Here is a 24,018-nt window from a genome sequence, read left to right as displayed (position 1 = left end):
TCAAAAATACATACTCTGAGGTGATTATTTTGATTATTTTTTTGCATGTTTTTTCATAATTTTAGCAAAACCGGAGAGATTCAGGGCGGTAAAAAAGCCTAAACTGTGTATTTTTGGTTAAAAATGAAGTTAAATGTGAGATAAATGAGATGTTCAGACATGTTTGTAGAGCTTTGAGGTGATGTTTTTCACTCAAAAATGACTATTTTCTAACAGAGAACCTAGATGTGCTGCTTTCTTCTTATAACTACATTAATAATCCACATTAACCTGGTAGTTTCTACTCAGAATACTGTTTACTGTGTGCAGCCATGCATACCTCTTTATTCCTCCTCCAGCTCCTTCAGACAACATGACAGCTGCACATTCGGGGCTTTAACCTGTAAAACTTGTCGCCACAACATCCACTACCTCCCTCTCTCTCTGCTGCCTGCCATGTCAGTGTAAACTGTCGAGCATGAAAGAGAAAAAAAATGTCAAATATAATGTGCGAAAGGGGCAATTTAGTGCATTTAATGGAACCCCAGGCCAAGTCTCCTCCTGTCCCGCCTCATTACGTACGTGTCGGTGGGAATCCGGGTCCGAGGGTTCACTGATGAGGAAGCAGCGGTCGGTTCATGAGGGGTTCCCAAACTTCGCCTCGAGCCGACGGAGGAGCCCCGCTGCAGATGGAGGGCTAAGCCGGCGTGATCTCTCCTCGCTGAAGGCAGGAAATTAGCGGCGGTGTGGCTGCTATTACCAGGTGGTGTTAGAGCGGGGATATTAAAACATTTGTTAGCAGAAGCATGCGCGAAGGTTTGTGGCGGGAGAAGAGACGTGTGAACTTTTTGGGATGTAAAAGAACCGAAGCTGGACAGTCAGAGGCAGCGTTAGCAGCACGTTCAGGTTATTTCAGTTATGACCAGACATGATGGGGGTGGATGGGGATGAGGTGGTGTGACTCAGACTTCTGGTGTTTCTCAGCTTAAAACAAACAACTGTTATATAATTTATATAGTTTAAAGCTCATACAATAGATAAATGTGGTAATAAAATCATATAGACCAACATATTTCTATATTTTTTCTTCAATTTACCTGCCAGAGGAGCATCAAAGTATAGAAACTAAGGTTTGATGTTGCTGTTTCCATCATGGACAGAGTATTTCTTTGCACTGTGAGAAGTCAGAGTAGGTCTGAGTTAGATGTTCTGCTTCTATAACAACATGTTAACATTTAAATGATTTGCAAAAGCACATAGCTTAAGTTCACAATTTTTAAGCTATTTCAAGACTCTGACATCAACGAAAATGACTATTTTTTAACATTATCCTCAAAAGAAATTTAAAAATAATACTCGAAAGTTAGCATTTTCAGTCCTTTGTGACTTGAAGTTCCAACCATTGTTATTTCCAGCATAAAGTCAGTCATCAGTTTAGTGAAGCAGAAGATTCAAGGAGGTTCTCCAGCATTTTTAAACATATTAAAGCGCCTAAAGTTGATTTTATTGTAAGAAATGACGTTAAAAATGTCTGAGATGTTAGCTGAGATCTGGTTGGATGAGTTTTTTTTTTTTTTTTACTCCAAAACTACAACTTTCTCAGAAAATCTTCTTAAAGAATCTTCACACAAGAACAGCTAGAAAGAAATGTGGAACTCTGAAAACTACATTCCAATGTTTGAGTGACTTTTTCCACAGAAGAATCTGTAAATTACTTCTTTTGCTTCAGACCTTCTCGGCTAAAAGCGAACATTTCTCACAGTTTACAGATTTGACAGCTGATATATGAAGCTCAAATGGTGGGAAAAAACGGCAATTAAATCACATAAACATACATTTACATGTTTGTCTTTGCCTTGCTTGCGCTTATCCGTTAACACTCCCAGGGTTTGATATAAAACTTCTTGATATTGTAATTGCTATTTCCTGCATAAAGCTAATCGTCACTGCAACGAAACAGAAAAGAATCGAGGCTCTTGAATAAATAATAAGCAACTAGTCGGTCTTATTGTTAACAAATGAAGTTAAAAATGTCTGTGAGATGTTTACAGATGTTTGCAGGGCTTTGAATGTGATGTTTTTTACTCCAAAATGACACATTCTAGGACTATTTTCTTCAAAGAGACGCTCCTCGATCAACAAGAGCTAAAAAGAACTTCGACTATTAAAGTTTTTTTTTTCTTTTCTTGCCTTTTTCTATCATTAGCCGCAGTGGAGAGTCATGATACAGACTCTGAGGTGTTCTCGTGTACTCTGCAACTATTAAAATAAAGATTTATTTGCTAAACAAATCAAAATGAAGGAAGAGACGTGTGTGTGTGTGTGTGTGTGTGTGTGTGTGTTTCAACAGATTTCCGGCTGAGACGAATTGATGTTCATATTCATATATTTTATATAATGTATATCAAACTAAAACTAATACAGCATCAAACTTAAAAAGGATTCAGAGGAAAAACAAAACAAAAAAAAAAAAAAAAAGAAAAAAAAAAAAACTGAAAACTGAGCAATCTATTGGCTTGTGGAGCAGTGGATGTTAAAACCAGGGGGAGCGGCGGCCGGTGGGACGCCGCTGCAGGGGTCCCAACATCCGGCCCCGTCCCCACGTCGTCGGACATCGGACGGACGGACGGGATGCAGGGGGAGGAAGGAGGGGATGGGGGAGGAGAGTGGGGAAGGTTAAGGGGGTGAATACAGGTGGAGAGGAGACAGCCCAGGCTTCACGGGGCCACATCTCTTCTTGAAGTTTATTTTATTACATTTTTTTTTTCAGCATTTTCTTTTAAATTTCAAACACAAAAACCATGTTCTAAAAAAGCAGCCTCAGTGTGTTGAATGAGGGACGGGGACGGGGGAGAGAGGGTTACAAGTCCTTGTTTTTTTTAAGTTTTGATTTATTTTTTATTACCTGTGACAAAGATTTGTCTACTCAAGTCTCTCGATGCCGTTTTTATTTTTGTTTTTTTTTGTTTTTTCGTTCCGTGTCGTGAGAGAAAACCAGCAGTTTGGGAAGTTCGTGACGTGTGAGAGGAGTCGAGAGAAAGAAAGAGAGAAAAGGTCGGGGAGGTTTTTTTTTTTGTTTTCGGGGGGAGGAGGTGAATGTTTGGCTGTGTGCTTGTGATACTGTCTTTGCTCCTCTGTGCAACACGTGTACACTTCTAGGCATTCATGTAGCACGACCAGGCCGAGGGCAGAGAAGCTTACTTGCACTTGTGTGTCACTGGATGTGCGTGCCAGTGTGTTTATGTACGTCTGACAGTGTGTGTGTGTGTGTGTCGGTGTGTGTGTGTGTGTTGTGTTCATATGTGTGTGTGTACTGTAGGCCCACACTGGGAGGTCGGGGGGGGCCATGCTCGGTGACTAGTGTGTGTCCAGCCAGTTCATCAGTCAGTCAGTCAGTCGGTCCTCTCGGCGATCGGAGGCCCCCAGCTTCTTATTCTTTAGCCTCCAGGAAGAGCGTCTCCTGTGGGAAGAGCTTGGCCTCCAGCAGGGTCGAGCCTGGTTCCAACTGGGTGATCTGGGAGGAGACGGAGGCACATCGGACCGTCAACAACCAAAGAACTGTTTAAGCAAACGACACAGAAATCTGATCGCATCTTTGCAAAATGCAATCCTCAGACGGCTTGTTTGGTTCAACCAACAACACAAAGTGGACTCAAACTGACGCCACACCTTTCTCTACACAGTGATTACAAACTTCTGTGTGATTCTTACCCGGCAGGGATAAGCAACAACCCAAAGAAACTGCAGCAGGTTTTATCAACAAGGCCAGACCCCCCCAGTGATGTGATGCTGCCTCTCCCCCTGACCCTCCACCACAGACATTAGATTAACACACAGCTCTTTTAATATCATCTTTTGCAACACAAACTATGCAACTTCTCTTTCATACACTTGCTGTTTATGTGACTGACTGGAAACACCTGCTTTCTGTTTAAATCTTTATTTCATGTGTTTATTATAATGCACCAAATCACCACCTCACATGTCTAGTGTGTTAAAACCTACTTGGCAATAAAACTGCTCACACTAACTGTATGATCTGTCACGTGACGCTTCGACTCTTGTCCACTCTTGCTTACTATCAGTTGGTCAGACGGACTCTGAGGCCTCGGAGTGCACCGGAGAGCTAATCTTGTCTCTTTAAGTCCCACAAAAAAAGCAATTCTGTGGAAGATTTGGAGAACCTCACCAGTGGAACAGTGAGAGACGGAGAACCACCTTGATTCCTTCTGCTGGGACGACTGCGAGAGACAAACCGTCCTCTAAGATCGACTGTGATTTTATACGAGGTGTGTCAGAAAAGTTCCAGGACTGGTGTCACAAAAGATTTATTTCAAATCTAAACAACCAGTTTTCTCCTTCCCAGTAATCCTCCTGGAGTCTAACCCTCTTCTCCAGCCTTCTCTTCACGCCGCCACGCACTCCTAATTTAATTGTTTGGTTACATACATAATTAAAATGTTTAGTAGCCACACATCATATATTATTTTGCAGAGAAATGACCCCTGACATGAAACCAGGACAGTCAGACACATCATCAGAATCACTGCAGGTGAAGTCTGTCGGACAAAATGTCAGGAATCCGACTTTAACACGCTAAAATCAAACAAAATGTCATCATCTGTACATCGAGATCAAGCTTTTGATCTGTGTAGATGTTTGCAGCAGCTATTTTCTATCACTGCGCTTAATTAAATGACTAATTGTTTCTGCACTTTTAAAAGCAAACTTCAACCAAACTGCCTTGAAGCCGCTTTAACCGAATTATCCAAACCGTTCTAATTGCTTTTTCAGATTTATCCACATTAGCGTGGCCTCGGCCGTTCAGAGAAATCCCTCTGCGTCCGTCTCCCCACGCTGGGATTCAGGCTGCAGAACAGTGTAGCTGCATTTATTTAACCGCTGTGTGTGTGTGTGCGTGTTTCCAAGAGCACCGTGTGTATTATTCTAACGTCGTGTTTTAGAAAAGTCGAAGCGGTAATCTGAGCAGCAAGAAATGTGTTTCCCTGAGAGGACCGTCGGGTTTGTTTTTCTTAAGAAAAGGCTCCAATTCAGAGTGAAGGCTTCAGGACGGGAGGCACTCAGAGGAGGACTGTACGTGTTTGTGACGGCTAATAACGGCTAATTTTAGCCGTGACAAAAGGTCAAACAGGAACACGGAGAGAAACATTTATCCGTGTGGTAAACGCCACACAACAGCGATTGTCTGAGGGCAGAGAAACAAGGCAGCGCCACCCACAACGGAGCTGATCGAGTTAGCCGACATGAAAGAGGCCTGACCTATGTTTTTTAAAACAGGACAATCTGACTCTCTGACACCCGCCACCCCCGCGGGCCTCTTAGCTTATGTGAGCTAATCACAGGAGGGGTTGTGTTACATCGGGCCAATCTAACACCTGGGCTGAATGGGCGAGCTGGTGTGACACCGAGATGTGTCCGGGGCTTATCTGCTGACTGCTGCATCAGCCCCTCTGATTAGGATCCTGTTCTAACCTCGCGGTGGGATAATTAGCCGCCTCCCTGTACCTGCCGGAGAAGGTCAGAGGGCAAAGCCAGAGCGCGGTAAAAGGTCGGCCTCACAACAAGCACAGCGACGGGTCTAAGAGAGAAGGAAACGTGAACTGAACTACGACTCTCACCTCCTGTAGAGCAGACAACAAGATTCATCAGGATTAGTAGCGCTGTAACGACTGAGGATTTTAAAATCTGCAGATCCTAAAATATGTGATTCTGTCATCCAAAAAGAAGAATTGAAGAAATTCTGCTCGATTCAGAGGAGAAGAGTTAAACAAATTATACTCTCATCTGTGTGTAAAGTATTAAGAGGACATTCAAGGACTCAGATTTTAAGAAATTCTAGTCGTCCATGTTCACATTTAAAGGAGCTACAAATTGGGATTTTTGGCCGTTGCTGGAGGATTAAAAAAAGAATAAAGAAACGCATTTAAACAAACTTATACAACAAAATCTGAAACACTAGATGGTGTTCAATGATTCAAAATAAGAATTAAAGAAGTTCTGCCCTTTGTCTGCGTGAAAATGTAAACGTGTGTTAACTACAAAAGGTCACAGAAAAGAGGAATTTCACATTTTAACAGGCGTTGACCGCAAAATCTGAAATATTAGACGACATTTAAGGACGCTGAAAGGAAGAATTAAAAATGTTTTACTCTTGTCGATGTGCACATTTAAACATGCATTAACTACAAAGTCTGAAATATGAAGATGATGGTCGAAGACTAAGAAAAGAAAAAGTATGAAAGTCCACGTGTCTATGTGCACGTTAAAACAAGGCACAGGTTTAACAGAACCAATTAAATAACCTTAACAGTCTATGTGCATATTTAAACATCCATTAACTACAAAATCTGAAATATTAGAAAGTGTTCGAGAACTGAAAAGAAGAATTAAAGATGTTCTGCTCTCGTCTAAGTGCACATTTAAACATGCATTAATCTGAAATATTACGACCATGAAGAGAAGAATTAAAGAAATTCTGCTTGTCTGTGTCCACATTTGACTAAATTCAAAATACAACCAATGAAGATGAAGATAAAATAAATTCCACTCTTGTCTACGTGCACATTTTAACAAGTGTTCACGACAAAATCTAAAACTGTTTTGGAAGAAAAGAAGAAATCCTCCTCATCTATGAGCACATTTTACACGTGTTGACTATAAAGTCTGCAATATGAGCTGGCGTTTGTAGAAAAAAAAAAGAGAAGGCAGGTAAATTGGGGGATGGAGAGGAGGGCGAATCAGCATCGGACCACCTCTCCGTCTCCCATGGGTGTTGGGAAATGTCACGCCGTGTGCACGCCAGGGTCTCCGACTCTGAGCCTTTCATCTCTCGCCCTCATTTCAATGTGTCATTTAGACTCTTGACTTGTCAGCGGGGGTCCAGGGAGGGGCCGCCACATCCACTTCACCTCACCTAGGCAACTGCCTGGCGGCGCCGCGGGGGAGCTGGATGCTGGAGAGGCTGCATGTGTGCGCGGAGAGGTGCAGCACGTGTGCGCCGCGCTCCGTCCCGGCGGTGGGGAAAGGCGAACCGAAACGGGGCTGCTGTGCTCCTTGTTCCCACCTCGGGAGCGGCGCGTCACAAATGGCTGACATGCTAATGAACCCGACAGGCTGTCATGACACCACAGCATCAGGTAGGAGTAAATGAGGCTTTCGGGGTGGAGCAGGTGCGCGTGTTTAGACGCCGCGCGGGTGTGTGCGTGGACGGCGCGCGAGTGTGTGCATTCGGAGGAAAAAATGGGGATGAGAGTTTGAGCCGGCGGTGCACCAGGGAGAGGCGACGGGGGGAGAGCAGCATCTGACTCTGAAAAAGAAAGTAGGGAAACAAGATGCCACACTGACACAGGAGACGGGCGCCATCGGTGATTGTTTACATTGTTATCCAATTAACAGACCATAAGCATGGAGGCATCTGTCAACAAACAAAGCTGTTGTTTTTCCTCTGCTCTGCCTAAGCCATATTCTCTCCTCCTGTGCCTACACAGCCATGCATACATACATACATACATACATAAGACAGACACAATCTAGCTCTCTGCTTTGCAGTTTGTTTTTAACCTTGAGTCAATATAATTTCCATCAGCCAGTTCGGATCAAATCAATCAGCCGAATTAGGAAAGCCTCTGACTAATTTAAAATTATTTTCTATTTAGATTTTTTTTCTTCTTTTTGAACTATCAACTAGAACTAAACAACAACTTGGGAAAATGGTTCGCAGTTGTTAATTAAAATGACATAAATTACCAGAGCAAAGCTTGGTCCACATAAATCTAAAGACAGAATATAATAACTAAGGAGGCTTCACATTAAAAAGTCTAATTTTAAACCTGGATGAGAACAAAAAGCCAGATGGTGCTTTTAGGCAATCTCGTTCATTAGGAAAAATTATATGAAATAAAATGACAACATATTTTAAAGCGCGTATTGCAATTAGCGCTTAATTTGGAGTTTAAAATAAACACCCGCAGTTGTAAGTCACTCGATTCAAATGAATAAAACACACTGATAACAGAGGAGGCGACACTAAGCAACGCTGCGCCGTGAAAGAAAAGAAAGGGAAAATAAACACAGGCCCTCAAGATGTCCGTTTCCAACATAATCAAACGTGCAGCTGAAATAACGCATTTTTAATGAAGCCATTACAGGCCCCGCTATGTTAATTAAAACCAAATAACTTGTCTGTTTTAAACTAGTGTTGTCAAGTGTTTATTTGGCCAATTACAAAAGCAGTGGGAGATCATTATCTGCTGCCAGGAGCGTTGACAACACGTAGTGCTGGGGCGTGAACAGAAGAGAACAGACCAGAATACGACACTTCAAAGGGAGAAATGCACCGCACAGCCTGGACCGGGTGGCGGAGGGGGAGGACTGGAGGCAAAGGAAAAATAGGGAAGAAAAGAAAGTGAAGTGAGAAAAAAACCAGGACTAGTTTGTGCTAAAACGTATACCGGCGTGGCTATTTTAGGTGTTTTTAAGGGTAGGAAAGCTGGTTAGGATTTGAGGAAAGATGGAAAAGGAGAAAGATGCTGGAGATTAAAATGACAAAAGCAGGAAAGAGGAGGGAAAAGGGAGGCAGAGGGAGGGAAACGTGGAAGGAGGCTGAGATTCATGAGATAAAACTCAGCTTTGACTACTGAAGATTTACATAAAATACTCACAAAACACTTCAATAAGCGTAAATTTACTTCTTTGTCATCTTTGAAAAACCCAGAATGTAAAAATACTTTTGGTTTCGTACGAACATTTCTGTCACTACATGTGAGCTGAGAAGTTTCCACACATGACACTAGAATAAACCACCACCGGCCTTCCAGCTATAATATAAAATCATGCTTCTATGTGCAGGGCTGCGCAAACATGTCCGCAAACTTAACCGAGACGCTTCCAAAATAACGCCACGGATGCTTTCTAATTTAAAAAAAATGCAATAAACAGAAATCCGATCAATATTTGGTGCGACCGCCCGCCGCCGCCGTCGGAGCAGCATCACTTCGTCCACTCTCACACGGTTTTTCTGGGCGCTTAGCATCTTGGAGAATGTGCCACAGTCCTGCTGTGGGTTTAGGCTGTCTCGGTTGCTTCTGTCTCCTCATCTAATCCCAGACTGAGTTGATGATGTTGAGGTCAGGGCTCTGAGGAGGCCACCACCATCTGTCGCAGGACTCCCCGTCCTTATTGAAGTTTTTTATGACTTTGGCTGCGTGTTTGCTTCCTGCCATGCTGTATTTTTGGACCAATCAGACGCCTCCCCCGATGGATATGAATCTCCCTTGTTGTCGGTTAACGGTGAGTTCAGAGAAACTTTCTGACGAGCAGATGAGTGTGAAAACCGTCCTTATGTCGTTCTACACCGTGAAGCTCTAACAGCCAAGTGAAGCAGCAATAAGCAAGAAGTGTGTAAGTTCAACATAGCTTCTTTGTGCTAGCTGGTTCGACAAAACCTACAACATTAGTTAGATGTAACGGGTATCGCGACGGTGGTGATCAACTTTCTTCGTTAATCAGGTTTTCTTTAGGGGGTGTTTGGTGCATCATTTGACGAGTCTTCTGCACAAAAGGGAGCGACGGTGTGACGCCTACTTTAGCTAACAGGAACAGGTTGTTAAAACAAGGAACTATGAATAATACATATAAAATGGTAAATTAGCAATAGTGTGACTGCAAGAGAGGAATGTGCAAAACAAATTTATTGGACCACCTCTCACTCAGCTCTCGATGTTTTACCGTTCTGAACAGGCGTGAGGAATAATTCCCCTGAAATGATTCAAGCATCACATTCAACCACTAAAACATCATTTTTCTGTTCAGGAATTTAATTAAACAACTATAATTTTTTACGTCATAATCAAGACATAATAATGTGCTTTACTATTTTTTATGCAAAACAGCACATTTGAAAATTCATGGATAACAAAAATAATTATATTTTAGCATTAAAAATATAATTTCCAAGCTTCTATATACTGGTGTATTAACCATTACAGAAACCAGTGCTGGTAATTTAGGGCAGCTGTGGCGTAAATCCGACACTGGATGGTAGTCTAATAAATCTGATAATCACTTCTGTATTTCTAACCTGCTCGTGCATTTAAACACGATGCTCAAGAAGCGAGTTTAGGTCTGACACTCATATTAAAGATAAGTTTTGGTCAAATTAAAGCGAAATTAATGCTATTAATTGAATATTCTCAGTTAAAAATGCCAACAAACGGTTTAATTTTCTCATTTATGTTCTATTAGCTGCAACCACAACAACGTAAAACGGACTAGGACTGAACATATAAACGTATTTATGCATTTTAATACATGAAGGTACTTCATATATAACTTATTCCAAGCTGAGGATCTGTGTTGCTCAGAGATAATTTAGTCAAGAGAAGAAGGAAGATGCTTCTTACAGCCGATTTAAATCCCAAACTCTGAGCAGAACCTCCTCTCAGGTTAAAGCAGACGTTAATAAGTCTGACTTCAGGCTCAACATATCCCGCTAACCGGCTCATCTCACTTCTTAGCGCACCTCTCCGGCCTCCACACCCTATATCCGTGTCCAGACGTGAAGCTGCGGTTTGTGTTATATGGAGAAAATATTACAAGAAAGTCCAGAGGAAGAAACTCGCAGAGAAACTTCTTTCATAATAAACTGCTGCTGAACTTCCTGCGAGTCCTCCTACGACTCTTTCAGATATCAGGACAAGAAAAGCAAAACACGCCAGCGTGACAGATGTAAAATCTATTTCAGTACAGAGCACGGCTTCTTCTGCGCCGCTGTTTATTTTTTCTGCATCTCAGGTTTTGTCTAAGAATCGTTCGGGCAAATCCACTGACGGAGCTGGAAGAGGGATTAGCAGAAGGTGAAAGAGAGTACAGTATCACAGTGAGGAAACCAATACAGCGGTCTGACAGTGTTTTGGTTATCTGCGAGCAGCCGGGCAGGAAGAGCCCATTGCGAATTATTACAACGGCAGTCTAAACACGTTCACGGCGCGATGAAGGAAGAAGACCGCAAGCCTTTCAACAGAGGTTTGCGTTCAACAAGTATCAAAGAAGCGGGGGGAAATTCTTGAATGAAAAGCCGAAAACTGAAACACTAAAAGTCCCCCTCCTCTTCCTCAAACTCGCTGACAGTCATAGAAACGGAGAAAGGGTTAGTTCCTTGAGCACGGCTAAGCCTAGTACAAATGATGCCAGTGTAAGGCCTGCTGTAGTGCTGAAGAGATAAGCCACTGATACCAAATGTTGAGGAAGAGACTGAGTCCAAGAAGTGGAGACTAATAGACACTTATTGGCGAAGCGACAGGAAGGTGGCGAAAGCATGAATCAGACACGTCTGAACCTCCAAGTGGTGTGAAGTTGAAGTTTACAAACGGGAATAAGCATGTGTTCGCAGATTTGCTAATTCACAACTCAGCTCTTCGTCCCGGTGAGGAATTCCGCGGCTACGACCAAAAACCGTCATCCGGCTTCGCTTGATTTTCCGGATTGAGCAGATCCACTGATTTGCGCTACAGCTGAATGAATGCAAATGACATAAAGCAGACTGACGAGGAGGGTAATAGCAAAAGAAAGAGTGACACTGCACAAAGCCGCCGAAAACTAGAAAAGGGAAAAGAGGTTTCAACAGTTGTGCAGTATTACAAATGCAATAGTGGTCTATCCTCTATCCTCTGATCCTGGCAGAGCAACAGTGAGAGCGTCTGGACGGGATGGAGGCTTTCTATGCTCTCTCTCATTTAATTACAACACAGAGCTGCAGGATTAGACAGGGGCCTGTGTTCACAGCCTCATACTGGCACTACCACTGAGCCGCTTCCCTCCTCTCTTTCCCCAAATCTCTCGCCTTTCTGTTTTCTGGAATTATCTCCCATCTTCTTCTTTTTAATATCTTCTCCACTTGTCTTCTCTATCCTTTTCTCTTTCAGACTGTTTCTCTGATTAAATCTTTTCTTTGTTTAAGCTTTTGTCTTCTCTGTTCCCTTTTTGACTAGTTCTGCAGTCACCATCCTCTCCTCGCTGCTCTCCCCCTCTAATCCTCCCATCCTGTTTTTGCCGGAATTTCATCTGCGATGCAGACACATCTTTATCTCTGTCTCAAACACATGTTTACTCTTGATTATAAAGAGACAACTGTGAATCCTTTAAGTGACAAAGTTGTGAGCGGGGCATGTGTTTGCTTGAAAATATTTGTGCATGTGTTGAAGTGTGCGATTGTGACGAAACGGAGAGTGTGAGCTGCGCGTTAATGTGTGTGTTACTTCGAGGTGTTTGTGCCCCGGCGGTCTCTACAGACTGCGATGGCACACTGCCTGGGCAAGCCTACACACACACACACACACACACACACACACACCTCCATACAACCACCACCACCACCACCACCACCCCTCCACATGCACTTGATTAATGGAAATCCCATTTTGTTTCCAGCAGCATGGCTAATTAAACTGGTAGTTAAAACAGTGCTCATTAGCTCGCTACCACAGAATGCGGCGGCCAGGCCCTCTAATGACGCTCGGCGCTGCCGGGCGTCAGCAGAGGAGCCGCAGAGAATACTACTGTTAGTGCTGACAACTGTATCCTAACACAGTCATAGAGTACTGTATTCACAACGGACTGATACTAATTAATATTCACCGAATAATACGCGTGCGCAGGTGGATGGATAAACAGCCGGCTTAACTTTCCCCATCACAGGTGTGAGTAAACAAAGGCGGTGACGCAGCGGTACTGCCGCGGCGCGCAGACGGCACAGCTAAAGAGCAGCAACGACGAAAAGCAAGAAAGAACCAAATCATCAGCCGGTCACAGCAGATAACCGCCGTCCCCGCTGCTCTCTGGGCTTCGGCTAAGGCCCGAACGGAAAGGCCAATTACAGCTGTGGATCCCTCCAGCAGAGACGTTGGTGTGGCCGAGAACACCTCCTAACCTGCTGCTAGGAGGACAGATGTAGCGCTTCATGTACTTATTGCTCCACTTGTGAATTTAAGACTCACTGTATTGTCCAGTCCAGCACAGTAGTAAGCAGACTGATTCATATCACATGCAGAAAAGACAGCTACTAAAACAGATGGCAAATAAACAGCTTCGGGGCTCCCTGAAGCACTTTCACTGCACATGCAACCCTGTGCCTCCATAAAGGGCACTTTAGATGTTAAGTTTATCGTCCAGTTTTCAGACAGAGGACGCTGAGACATCCTAAATCCACAAAAGAACAAGAACCTACCAGGTAAGTGAGTCATTCTGTTGTTCCCCCGTCACAATCAGCTGATGTACAATAATTTTATTCAATGGAACCATTTCCCGTCCCCTGAAGTACACACGGTTGGGTCGAAATTTTGCACTTTTTAATTTACTTCTTCCATCACTACTTAACCCTCGTAGCTTTACCAATACGAGGGATTCACACATTAAGTTTTCTGCGCTGAAAGACTCATCTGAGCTCCGTCAAAAGCTGCAACCAAATCAATTCTACATCCACCTCCAAGTGTCGCAATCTGAAGCCGAAATCCTGCTTTTTGTTCAGCGTGGTTTTCCTGTGACTGACTTTGAGCGTCAATATTATGGGATGTATCACAGTCTGAACAGCAAAACTGCACAAGTTTAATGTGTATGATGTAGAAGCATAGAAACAACCACCGGTACCCTGGATGTGTTTTCTGTTTTCTGCTCATTCAAAAGAGAAAAGTGCATTTTGGGTTCATGGTTCATATCAGGATGTGTGATGGTGGTTGGTCAGGACTAGTTATAGAAAAATGAAAGGTCTAATTTTTTTTTAACCAACATTTGACCACTTAATAGGCGTTATTCCTTCTGTGTCAACATGGAAAATACTGATAGCATGAAGGTGTAATTCTGCTTTGTTTAATTAAATATAACCCAATTATCTTGTGGAAGTATATTTGTGGCTCCCATGGCAGGCCTGTTGACTTGATTTAGGTTGTAATCAGGTTCACAGATAAATAAAAGTACTGAGAGAGCAGAAGGACGACTTTTTTTGTACATGTTTGTAAGAGAGCACTCACATTTCTACGGGGGAAGGTGGTGAGGAGCTTGAATTCTTCAAAGGGGTACCCCTTGGAGGCCACAAAGTCGAAGAGGACCTGGAGCTTACAGCTGCCCAGGAAGCGCCTTTCCAAAAACTCGCCGCTGGGCGTGCGGATTCTCAACTTGCTGATCTGCTCTCCTGCCTCCTCTTCGGGCTCTGGAGGTAGGGCCTGTTCCAGTGACAAGCGGATCGCCTGAAATAAAAAAGAGAGAACATTGAGTATTTCTGTCAGTGCAGCACACTGATGAGGACATGTTTGCATACAGGTGTAGGTGAGACGCAGCTGTCGTCACCTGTGCTGACATTTCTTTTCTCTTTTTTTAAAATTGTTTCCAAGCCTCGGGGCATTTTTTATGTGTTTGTTTCATTTTAGCGGTTTAATAACGGCAAAGTCAGCATGAGTGATGTCGCAACAGGTCGGGTCAAGTCGGTTTAATGTACACGGATCGGCAGAACAAATTTGCTGCAATTAGCTTCACGATTCATAAAAAAAGGTTGAATCAATTTAAATGATTTTTTTTCAAATGGCAAGATGCAACTGAATTAAGTTTACCCAAGTTAGGTCAGAGAGTAAGCATCAAGCTATTTAATTCTTCTCTAATGAATGATTATAATTCTGTGACTTCATTTCAAGAAAAGTCGACTTGAAGTTTCCAGTTTTTTGTTTTGCTCAAATGCAAAACATAAAGCGTGTTTTTGTTCATCATACTTGTCACTCTTTTCTTTCCTTTACTGTTATCCGACTAGAAAAACACAAAAACATGTAAGACGGACAATTCTAAAGGATGTAAGGACCTCAGTTTTGCAGAAATTTGAATACTAGTTTCAAAAGACAAAGTGTGATTTGTAGTTTATAGAATCTACGAAAGTAAGCCGCCACTTTGAAAGTGGAACGATAAACCATATTTATTGGAAACTGAAGCTCAAATACAATTAAGGAGGACATAACCTTTATTATATCTTTACTTTTATGGTCAGAACGTGTTTCTTGCCTCGTTTCTGACTGGAATTCATTTGTATTTAGCTGCTGAATATCAACCAAGTTTATCTCATCGTCTACAGTGTCCAGCACACAACTCTACTCTTAGACTCCGGCAGAAATTACACAATTTGTCACAGATTTCTTAAAGGAAGCAGCATATTAGGTTCTTTCTAATTTAGCTTCTTGCACATTTAATCACAACGTCCACACAGCAGGAGGCCTCTTCAACACAAATAGAAACTGTTCCTTCGCTCTGTGTTTCCAGTAAACTAAAACCCAAGACTCCACAGCAACACCGGCAGTTATAAAAGACGACGACGCGCTATCCAAGCACGTATGAAAGACGAGCCGAGGAGTTACTCCCGCAGTCTGATTGCGGCATTGTTGCTCCACGGTAATTAAACGATCTCCTTGTCCTGAGAATGTTATTAAATTAGTTGCCCTGCGTCTCACCCCGTTCCCTAAAGCCTGGCGTCGTCGCTAAGAAGGTTGCCAAGTAGCGTATCAGTACGTTAAAACAGCCAAGTGTGCTCCTCTTTCTGGCTGTCTTGTGGTGTTCTGTCACCCTGTTGAACATCCCAGTGTCTGCAACAGATAGTTTAGGACCTTGTTTCATCTGAGGAGACTTTAAACACGGTAAAACGGTCGACAGCGCGGAGCAAAGGGTGGCTCATCTCGCATAAAGACAAACCATCAACTGTCATGTTCTGCAGCAAAGCTAATCAACTCTCCTGAGCTCCAAAAAACAACGTGCTTAAGCTGCTCCCACGAGCCTCCCTCTTCTCTCTGCCCCTCACCACCTCCTCCTCCTCCTCCTCCTCCCCCGGCTTGTTGTTCCTGTTTGGCCAGCCAGGGAGCATATGCTGTGACAACACGCCCCGGCTTTATTTACACACCATAATGCAATTATATTTCATAAGAGTGTACAACAGTAGCTCATTAGCAGCTTCTGGTGTTGGGTGGGCAGGGTAGGGCGCGTGCCGCTCCGCCATCAGCTCCCTCAGGTGCAAGAGCTGATGCTGACTGAGTTAAAGGGGCCCCCGGGGACGCACCAGCACACGCATACACAAAAGACAGGAGTGTGTGCGGCGGCGGCGGCGGCGGACGTACACAAAACGCAGACGGTCGACCACAGACGCAAGCATAAACACGCACACAAGTGAGAGGTAGCGTCCCCAAAGAAACCACAGGACACGCGTCTGGTCGAGCCTCGGGCCTGGGAAGCTCCGCACAAATAATCAGGAGCATCTCTCCGTCCATTTATCCGCCTCTGCAGCGCCGCTCGGCTAACCGCAGAAAGCAAACAGATGACGAGTGTTGGGGGGGAAGAGGTGCACCTGACAGCCACACAACTGTATGCTAAGACCCCCTGAAGGAGGTAAACAATAATGTCAGCCCACACAGGCACATGAAACACATACACACTGTCCCTCCAAACCGCCCCCCACACCCAGTTCACCAGCTCCCACTTTCATCTCCCTTTTCTTTGCACAAAGGCACAAAATCACGGAGAAACCATTCCCACTAGCATTGTCCCCTCTCTGGTGGCAACTGGTGTTTTTGTTGTGTCTGCACTTTGTGTCATACACGACACCAAGTCACCGCCTCGTAAGACTCAACTGAAAACTGTAAAGCAAAGAAACGATCCTAATTATAAGAGCGTATAAGGTAGGGTCTTGGTGTTAAAGAGTCAGGGAAGATTTAACAAACGGAAAAATGCGTTAAAAGCAACAGAACAGAAACCTCTCCGTCAGACTGCAGCACAGCAAGCTGCCACCATCGACTGTTTAGATGAAGAGCAGCATCTGTGATGTAGACACTAAAAACCCAAATGAACTCACGAGCATGTTAATTCTGTGTCAGATTCAAGCTGCTACAAGCAGCTGGTGACTAATTGTGAACTTGTTCAGGACTAATTTAATGGTATTTAAACATTTTGGGGTTAAGATTTGGTCATAAAACTTGTTTTTCCATCCAAATGTTTAGAGGGAACTGCGTCAAAGCAGAATGAAAAAGTAGAATAAGTGATGAAATAATACATATACATGCCAGGATTATGTTTTGCTGTTCTAGTCTAGCCTTGTTTTCTATCAGTATTGTATTGTGCTTATATCTTGTTATATTTTCTCTGTATTAGACGCTGCATTTCTCATGTTATTTGGTTTTTCTGAGCAATATCTGGCACAACACTTTGGGATTAATTAAGTTTTATCTTATATATATATATACTAGTGGACCGATTGAATTCACACACAACAAACCCAAGCGTGTCATTGTAATTAAAGAAGCACTCATTTTACATTCATTTTAAGGTATCCTTCAAGAAACCCAAGTTGCCATTGTCCTGGTGGAGCAGCTGCTTCTCCTCATATTTATGAACATCTAGACTGTAGCACAGCGCGCCGTGTTAGCTCAGGAGACGCCATGGAAACCATTGGCAGCGAAAAATTAATAGAAGTAGGAAACAGGTGGATAATAATGGCTATTGTTGTTTAAACTACAGAGGCGTGTGCGTACAGTTTGGTTAGTGGACTACAGTGATATAATTAAGAAGGCCAGGTCTGAGGGCTCCTTTGTTGCCGTGTGTTTAACTTAAGTGACAAATCATCTGAGCGAGCCGGGTCACCCAATACCTCCCACTGGCCTCGGGCTCGGCGCTCTGTAAACAACAAGCAGCCAGGACCACACTGTGTTACTGCAGACTGTATTACAACGTTGGTGCCATCCTCGCCGACAATTATTGTTTTTCCTGTATGCGTGACATTGTGTCTGCCTCCGTGTGTGTGTGTGTGTGTGTGTGTGTGTGTGTGTGTGTGCTCGCCCCCCCCCTGCACAGACAATAATTGTTTTCAAGTGAATATGTATGTTTGCTTAGGTTGTGTGTATGTTTGTGCGCAGGTCTGTGTACATGAGTCGCCTCAGTCTTTTGTTCGCCGAGGGTTTGGATATGAGCTCGTGTGCGACGCCGGCATAAAGCAGCTAAACAGAACAATAACTGTGTGTGTATGGAAGGTGACATTAACAGGCACGGGCTTCGCTGTAATTAGGATATTTAATTCTTCTGAAATGGCCGCGCGCCCGTCGCAACCCGCACGACGCATGTTTCACCAAAACCACAATCTAATTGAGTCGTTATTGTGACGTGAGAGCGAGACAGATTAAAGAAGAAAAAAAAAAAAGATAGCAGCACAACGGCACAATCGCCACGGGCTGGCAAATCAGACTCAACTTTGCAGCGATAGCGACGGAATATTAATTTGAGTAATCTGCATAATGTGAGTGTGAGGCTGATGTAACTGCTGCTCTCACCTCCTTCTCCTCCTCCTGCTCCTTCCTCATCTGTTCCAGGCGAACCTGTTCGGCTTCTTCTCTCTCTTGAGCTTCCCTCTGAAAATAAAGGAAATTCATTTAATTAAACGGGACAGCAGATCTAAAGCGGCAAGTTGAATCCCATGTGTCTCAGTGTCACTTTATTTTAAAGGGAATTGTGTTTCATTTGCGATGCAGACAAGCTGATTTTTGATGCACTGAAGTCTCTAATTCTACACTAATGATGATATAACTTAAGAAATCCTAACCTGGATGATGAGAACCTACACAGACATATGACCTGAGGACTGTAGCGTTTATTTCCAAGCTTGTGACTACATTTCTATTTGCACTGTGTCAGATAACTGCAGTTTAAAGCTAAAATGAAGCGATTTGTAGGTGCTATTGTATTATATCAACACACTTTTTGCATTCAGTGCCACTAAACCCTAAAAACTACAACAGCAGGGCGACCATCTGTATGCAGCTGGACTACAAAAATAATAAAAAATAATAAAGTGTTTTTGTAAGAGTGTTGCTCAGCTTTCACCTTCTGTTCAACTCAGGTTCAAACTGTCAACAATTACAGATTTTAAATGCAGTTAATAGAAAGCTGCAAAAACTGGAAACACCCTCAATTTATGATAACCTCAAGATGGAAAGAATTACTTTTACCATCAAACTGCAAGTTTCTGACAAGAATAGGAATATTGGATGCGTACATTTTTAAAAAATGTGAATATTTAAATCTATTCTGTAGATTTATATGAGCATCAAGAAGACAAAGTCCAATCTTTAAGTTCTTATAAGCTTGGATTTCTATTTTTTTCTCTGTTTTTTAATTTATTTTTTCTTCTTTTTCTTCTTTTATTTGTGTTTTATTTCTAGTTTAAATTAGATTTATTGTACTTAAAGTAGTAAGACAACAAAATTCAGTTTAGCATTTAACCAGAAGTGTAAAGGCGGTAGTGAAGTGTATTATTTACAGGATGGACTAAATATGCAGTATAAACAGTACAGGCAGAGCAATATGAACACAACAGTATAAATAGTATAAATAGTGGTATGAGCATTAACAACAGCATAATAGTGTGAGATATAAACACAGTATGAACAGTGACTATGAGATGAGATGGGAGATTATTCCAAGTTAAAGCGCTGGAGCACAACAGCTACGAAACGCCACATGTCGGAGGTACCTTCTTGCGGTCGGCCTCTAAAGACAAACGGTAGGCCTCGTCCTGTTCTCTCTTCACCATCTCTCTCGCCTCGCGCTCGTCCTGCGTGGAGGAAGAAAGAGAGAAGAAAGTCGGGGCCCATTTAAACTAGCAGCATAATGAAAGGACACACGAGGACAAAAACATCTAAGCTGAGGTGCTGGGTGTGGAGGCCGGAGAGGAGCCAGCAAAAGGAAAATGCAGCATGTCAAGTGTGGTTACGTACAAACACCAGGTATGAAAGAGTTGCACCAGAGGGAAATTCATTGTGACCGGCCTGTCATTTACCAGACCCTGAGCCTCTTTTATGTTTCCTCATCTCAGTTTCACCCTCCCTTTCTCTTTCATTCACTCTGTCTTCTCTCTTCCTGTTTGTACAGAGGGAAGGGGACAGGCGGCCTTTCTCTTCCTACCTGCTGTGGCTACAAAGTGTTCTACAAAGACTGGGACTAAATACGAGTGTCCATTGTGCTAACGCCGCACAGCCATTAGTTTTGTGTTCTCTGAAGGCCCACGCTGTGTGCCGGGCCGGATACGGCAAAGTAAGCTCATTGTGACGATCAGAGGGCTACTGTGCAAGCGACGGCGATGGCTGAGCAAAACGACAGTGTGCATTGTCGCATTGAATTGGAAAATGTAAGGATACATTTGTGCTTTTGGCCCGCATAATAGACGAACATTGAAAGGAAACTGTAAAAGAATGGCGGAGACGGACAAAAGCATCAAAAGTGGCTACCTTCAATTGACCGGCCCCGAGTCACGCAAACAAGTCACACAGTAGTTCATGTTTGATACTCTTTTTTTAGCCTTTATTTAGATGGTGCAGGCAATAAAGGTCCCGCATTTGCACTCTCGGCTATTGTGTCGCGCCCGATCCTAAAATGTTTTCAAATGCACCGAATGTCTAAAGAGTCTGACACATATCTGCTCCATGTGATTTTTAAGGGCCTTAACTTTGGAGAGAGAAAAAAAAAAAAAGAAAAGAGAAACAGATTTTCCACAACTATATTTTGGCTACTGTTCAAGTTGGCTATTTGTGCCGCCTTCTCGTGGTGATGATACACTTCAGAAAAGCAAGCTGTCGCACATTTAATGTTTGCTCAAAAATAACAAATAATAGAGCTGTCAATTGCTCTTTTTAATTTGCTGTTTAATTTTGGGCTGGACTTCACCAGCTAATTATCTGTTTGCCGTCACTTCACAGACACAAAACTGCTCCGATATTAACATATGCACATGTGGAGCTATAGTTTACATGCATTGCATCATTTAAAACTCTTGTTTATCCCCAAAATTATTAGTTCTAGCAGTACCTCATTGTATGAAGCGCATGTGAACCGACCTGAAATGCTCACACCACAAAAACCTGCACTGAGTAGTCATTCGATTACTAACTGCTAAAGCTAAAACACAGACGACCATCGGAATGACTGGCGAGTCGGCGAGGTCGGTTAAAGTCACAATGTGGCCGTCCAGCTGCTTCGCTTCCAGACAGACACAAAAGTCGGTGTCAAAGTGGAATGTCTGGGGTTGGCTGGGCGTCTGTGTTCGTGTCTGAGTTTGCCTTTGAGAAGGTGAGGTGAAAAACAGAAATAAAAAAAAGAAGAGAGAGAGCGAGGGAAGGAAGGAAGGAAGGAAGGAAGGAAATTTAAAAGTGCCTGAAAGCAGCATCAAGCTTGAGTTCACTCCAGAGATCAGATCGGTGCTGTCATTTACAGGATGTGGTGAAATCCTGAGGTTAATGCTACCAATGATGAATAATCACACTCATATATTAAACTCTCTACACTGTCTTTTTTTAATAATTATGACACTTTAATATCCTCTCAGAGCAGCTTTACTCTGCTGTCAATAAGCAATGCGATCAAATAGTCCAGCAGAATTAGTCTGACTGTAGAAATAACACAAAAAACACACGCTCACTTCGATATTAAAGGTGAAACGCAATGTAAAGGAGTAAAACCGAAGCAGTCTTCCAGCGTGAATCACAGTTCTTTAGCACCGAGTGAAATGTGTACATAGCAAAAAAAAAAAAAAAGCATCAGAAGAGAAACTGTGTGAAAGCTGGCATCAAAAGTCTGCTCAAATTCTCATTTACTCATTCTTTGATCAGCCAGGTCCTGATTTAAATGTAAATTTTTGCCAATTTTTGGAGTGTTTAATTTCAACGGAGTTCTTGTACGGCAGCTTGTGTTTAGACAACATTTAACATTTGAGGACTTTGGCTTATATGTTAATGAAAAACTGGGTTCTCTAGAAAAACATGCACATATTTATCAAAATAAGAAAAGTATCCCATTGGCATCTGTACTCGCACTGGCACTAATATTGGAAAAAACTCTAATGATACCCAGCGCGTGCCAACAGTACAATGCATGTACATACTCTGAATACTTCTTGTTACATCCTGTCATTGACGATTATTTGAAGAACGACCAAGAGTGACAAATCCACAAAGAGAGCCAGAGCGATGTAGAAATAATAACAACGGGGAGAGAGAGAGAGAGAGAGAATAGCTGTCACTCAGTCGCTCACCTGAGGAAGTGTAACCCTCGGGGGTTTGTGTGAAACAAGACTCATTCCTTCACAACGATTCTGAGACGCTGCGACTTTCACAGCGGCATAGTTAGAGAGGCTGTCTGGTTGACTGACTCTTTAACTGTTGAACACCTAATAGGGCGTGACATGTGTCATCTATAGATACAGTAGTTAAAAAAAAGAGGCACAGAGAGGCTCACGGAAATACAATTACTAACTCTGTCCCATCTGTTTATGTGACACAAAGCAAAGGGGAAAAAATAGTATTGTTTTGTTTTGCTTAAAGACTGCAAAGTACTAATGAAGGATATTTATATGACTTGTGAAAATAAAGGAACCAGACAGTTTAGGGGGGATTACTTAAACACACAACTGCATGCAGGGAAACATCTAGCGCGTCATTCACTCGCTCTGGTTTGATGTCACTCGGTAAACATGTCAGGAGGTGGTTAAGAGGGTCAGGTGTCGTGACAATGAGAGGTCCTCCCCGTCGTACCGTCCCTGATTTGTGTCTACAACATGAAAGGCCAGCACCTCTTTCCCATCGCTGTCTCCTGCGCTGCACAGGAGTGCATCCTCTAATGGTGTTTGTCCACTTTCTGTCGGAGCAAAAGAGGCAGTCGACAGATGCGTAGCAGTGCAGTGTAACCTAACAAACCCGGCTGAATGGGAGGCAAAACCCGAGTCCTGTACCTATTCAAAGACCAAAGGTTACGGTTGGCGGGACGACTAAAGGGGGAAAGAGCTGCTTAAATGGTTCATCATTACATGTACGCCGGAGTTTAACATTGTTTTCTGATTTGTCCCAACATGCTGCGATTTATCTGTGTAGCCGAGTGTAAAAGATTTGCCCCAGTAAGGCCTCCGTGTACCAGGTGCTAGTTCCAGGCTGGTTTGGGAGTTAGCTCGACATGGGAGCCTTCCAGTGAACAGTCGGCTTTTCCACCATGGAGTCACGTCGTCACGTCACTGCATACGTCTGTCTGAACACTAGTTTTGTTATAGAAGGTAGTTGCTGCTGACAGTGTGAGGAGACAACCTGCCTCTTTCACAGACTGCTGTCGGTCTTTGGGAATCTGCATCGTAAACACCAGCTAATGACATGAAAACAAGTCAGCGTTTGTGAACACCTCTATCTATGCATTTACAAACGCCACCTGGTGACATTACAGCTTTCCACACACTGTTGTCCTGATGACACACTGAAGCCCTGGTTTCTTGGTTCTAGACCTGTGAAGTGTTGGGCCTACGGATGCGCTGATCTTAGGATCGACATCGAGGTTTAACTAATGGGCATCAGCGCAAACCTAGGCTCAACTTTTTGTTTACATCTGCTGTCACACAGGTGCTGTAAATTTAAATAACTTTCTTAATGAATACAGCATTATCAATTAGTGATTGATTAATACAAATTAAGGAGACTGGGAATTTGCCATGTGCTGAGATTATTGCAACAAAGGCAGTGGCTTCATGCCCAGAAACAGGAACGCCATTGTCGTTGATCCCAACTTATTCGTGCTGGTCAGTAAGAGGATCCACCAGGCGACACAACTACCTACTACACCTAATCTACATTACTTGACATGTCTGTTATCTACAAAACAGTATCTGCTATCTGCTGATAAAAAATATTAAATCACTTAGATGAGGGGCAATAAAACATAAATGGGACATTCCTATTGGGAGTCACTCCCCAAAGCTTGATCAGGACGTTCCAATTACTCTCAAACCAGTTTTCTTGCGCTGGTTCTTTGGCTACTGAAGCGTGGTTCGGAGATGGTACTGGTTGTAAACTACCCTAGTGCAAGAGGAGTATGGGACAGCGAAGTAAATCAAGAACATTAACAGTGTAGATGAAGATGACTTTTTGCTGGAAGTCTTATTAGCTGCAAAACAAAAACTGCCCTGAACCAATATGCTAACTTTTG

General features: G+C 43.0%; 1 protein-coding gene across 1 annotated transcript in view; it reads right to left on the bottom strand.

Annotated features, from left to right (window-relative positions):
- Positions 1-2,347: 2,347 nt before the first annotated feature.
- Positions 2,348-24,018, bottom strand: part of faf1 (Fas (TNFRSF6) associated factor 1) — a 71,525-nt gene continuing 49,854 nt past the window's right edge. The window contains exons 16-19 of the mRNA XM_008299504.1: positions 19,535-19,615; positions 18,336-18,413; positions 14,022-14,237; positions 2,348-3,493 (exon numbers count right to left, since the gene is read on the bottom strand). Of these exons, the coding sequence (XP_008297726.1) occupies positions 3,410-3,493; positions 14,022-14,237; positions 18,336-18,413; positions 19,535-19,615 (459 nt within the window). The 3' untranslated portion in view covers positions 2,348-3,409. The remainder of the gene's footprint in view (positions 3,494-14,021; positions 14,238-18,335; positions 18,414-19,534; positions 19,616-24,018) is intronic.

The sequence above is a fragment of the Stegastes partitus genome, unplaced genomic scaffold (genome assembly GCF_000690725.1).
Source record: "Stegastes partitus isolate 25-593 unplaced genomic scaffold, Stegastes_partitus-1.0.2 Scaffold1426, whole genome shotgun sequence".
NCBI lineage: Eukaryota > Metazoa > Chordata > Actinopteri > Pomacentridae > Stegastes > Stegastes partitus.
This window is presented reverse-complemented; position numbering and strand designations above follow the sequence as displayed.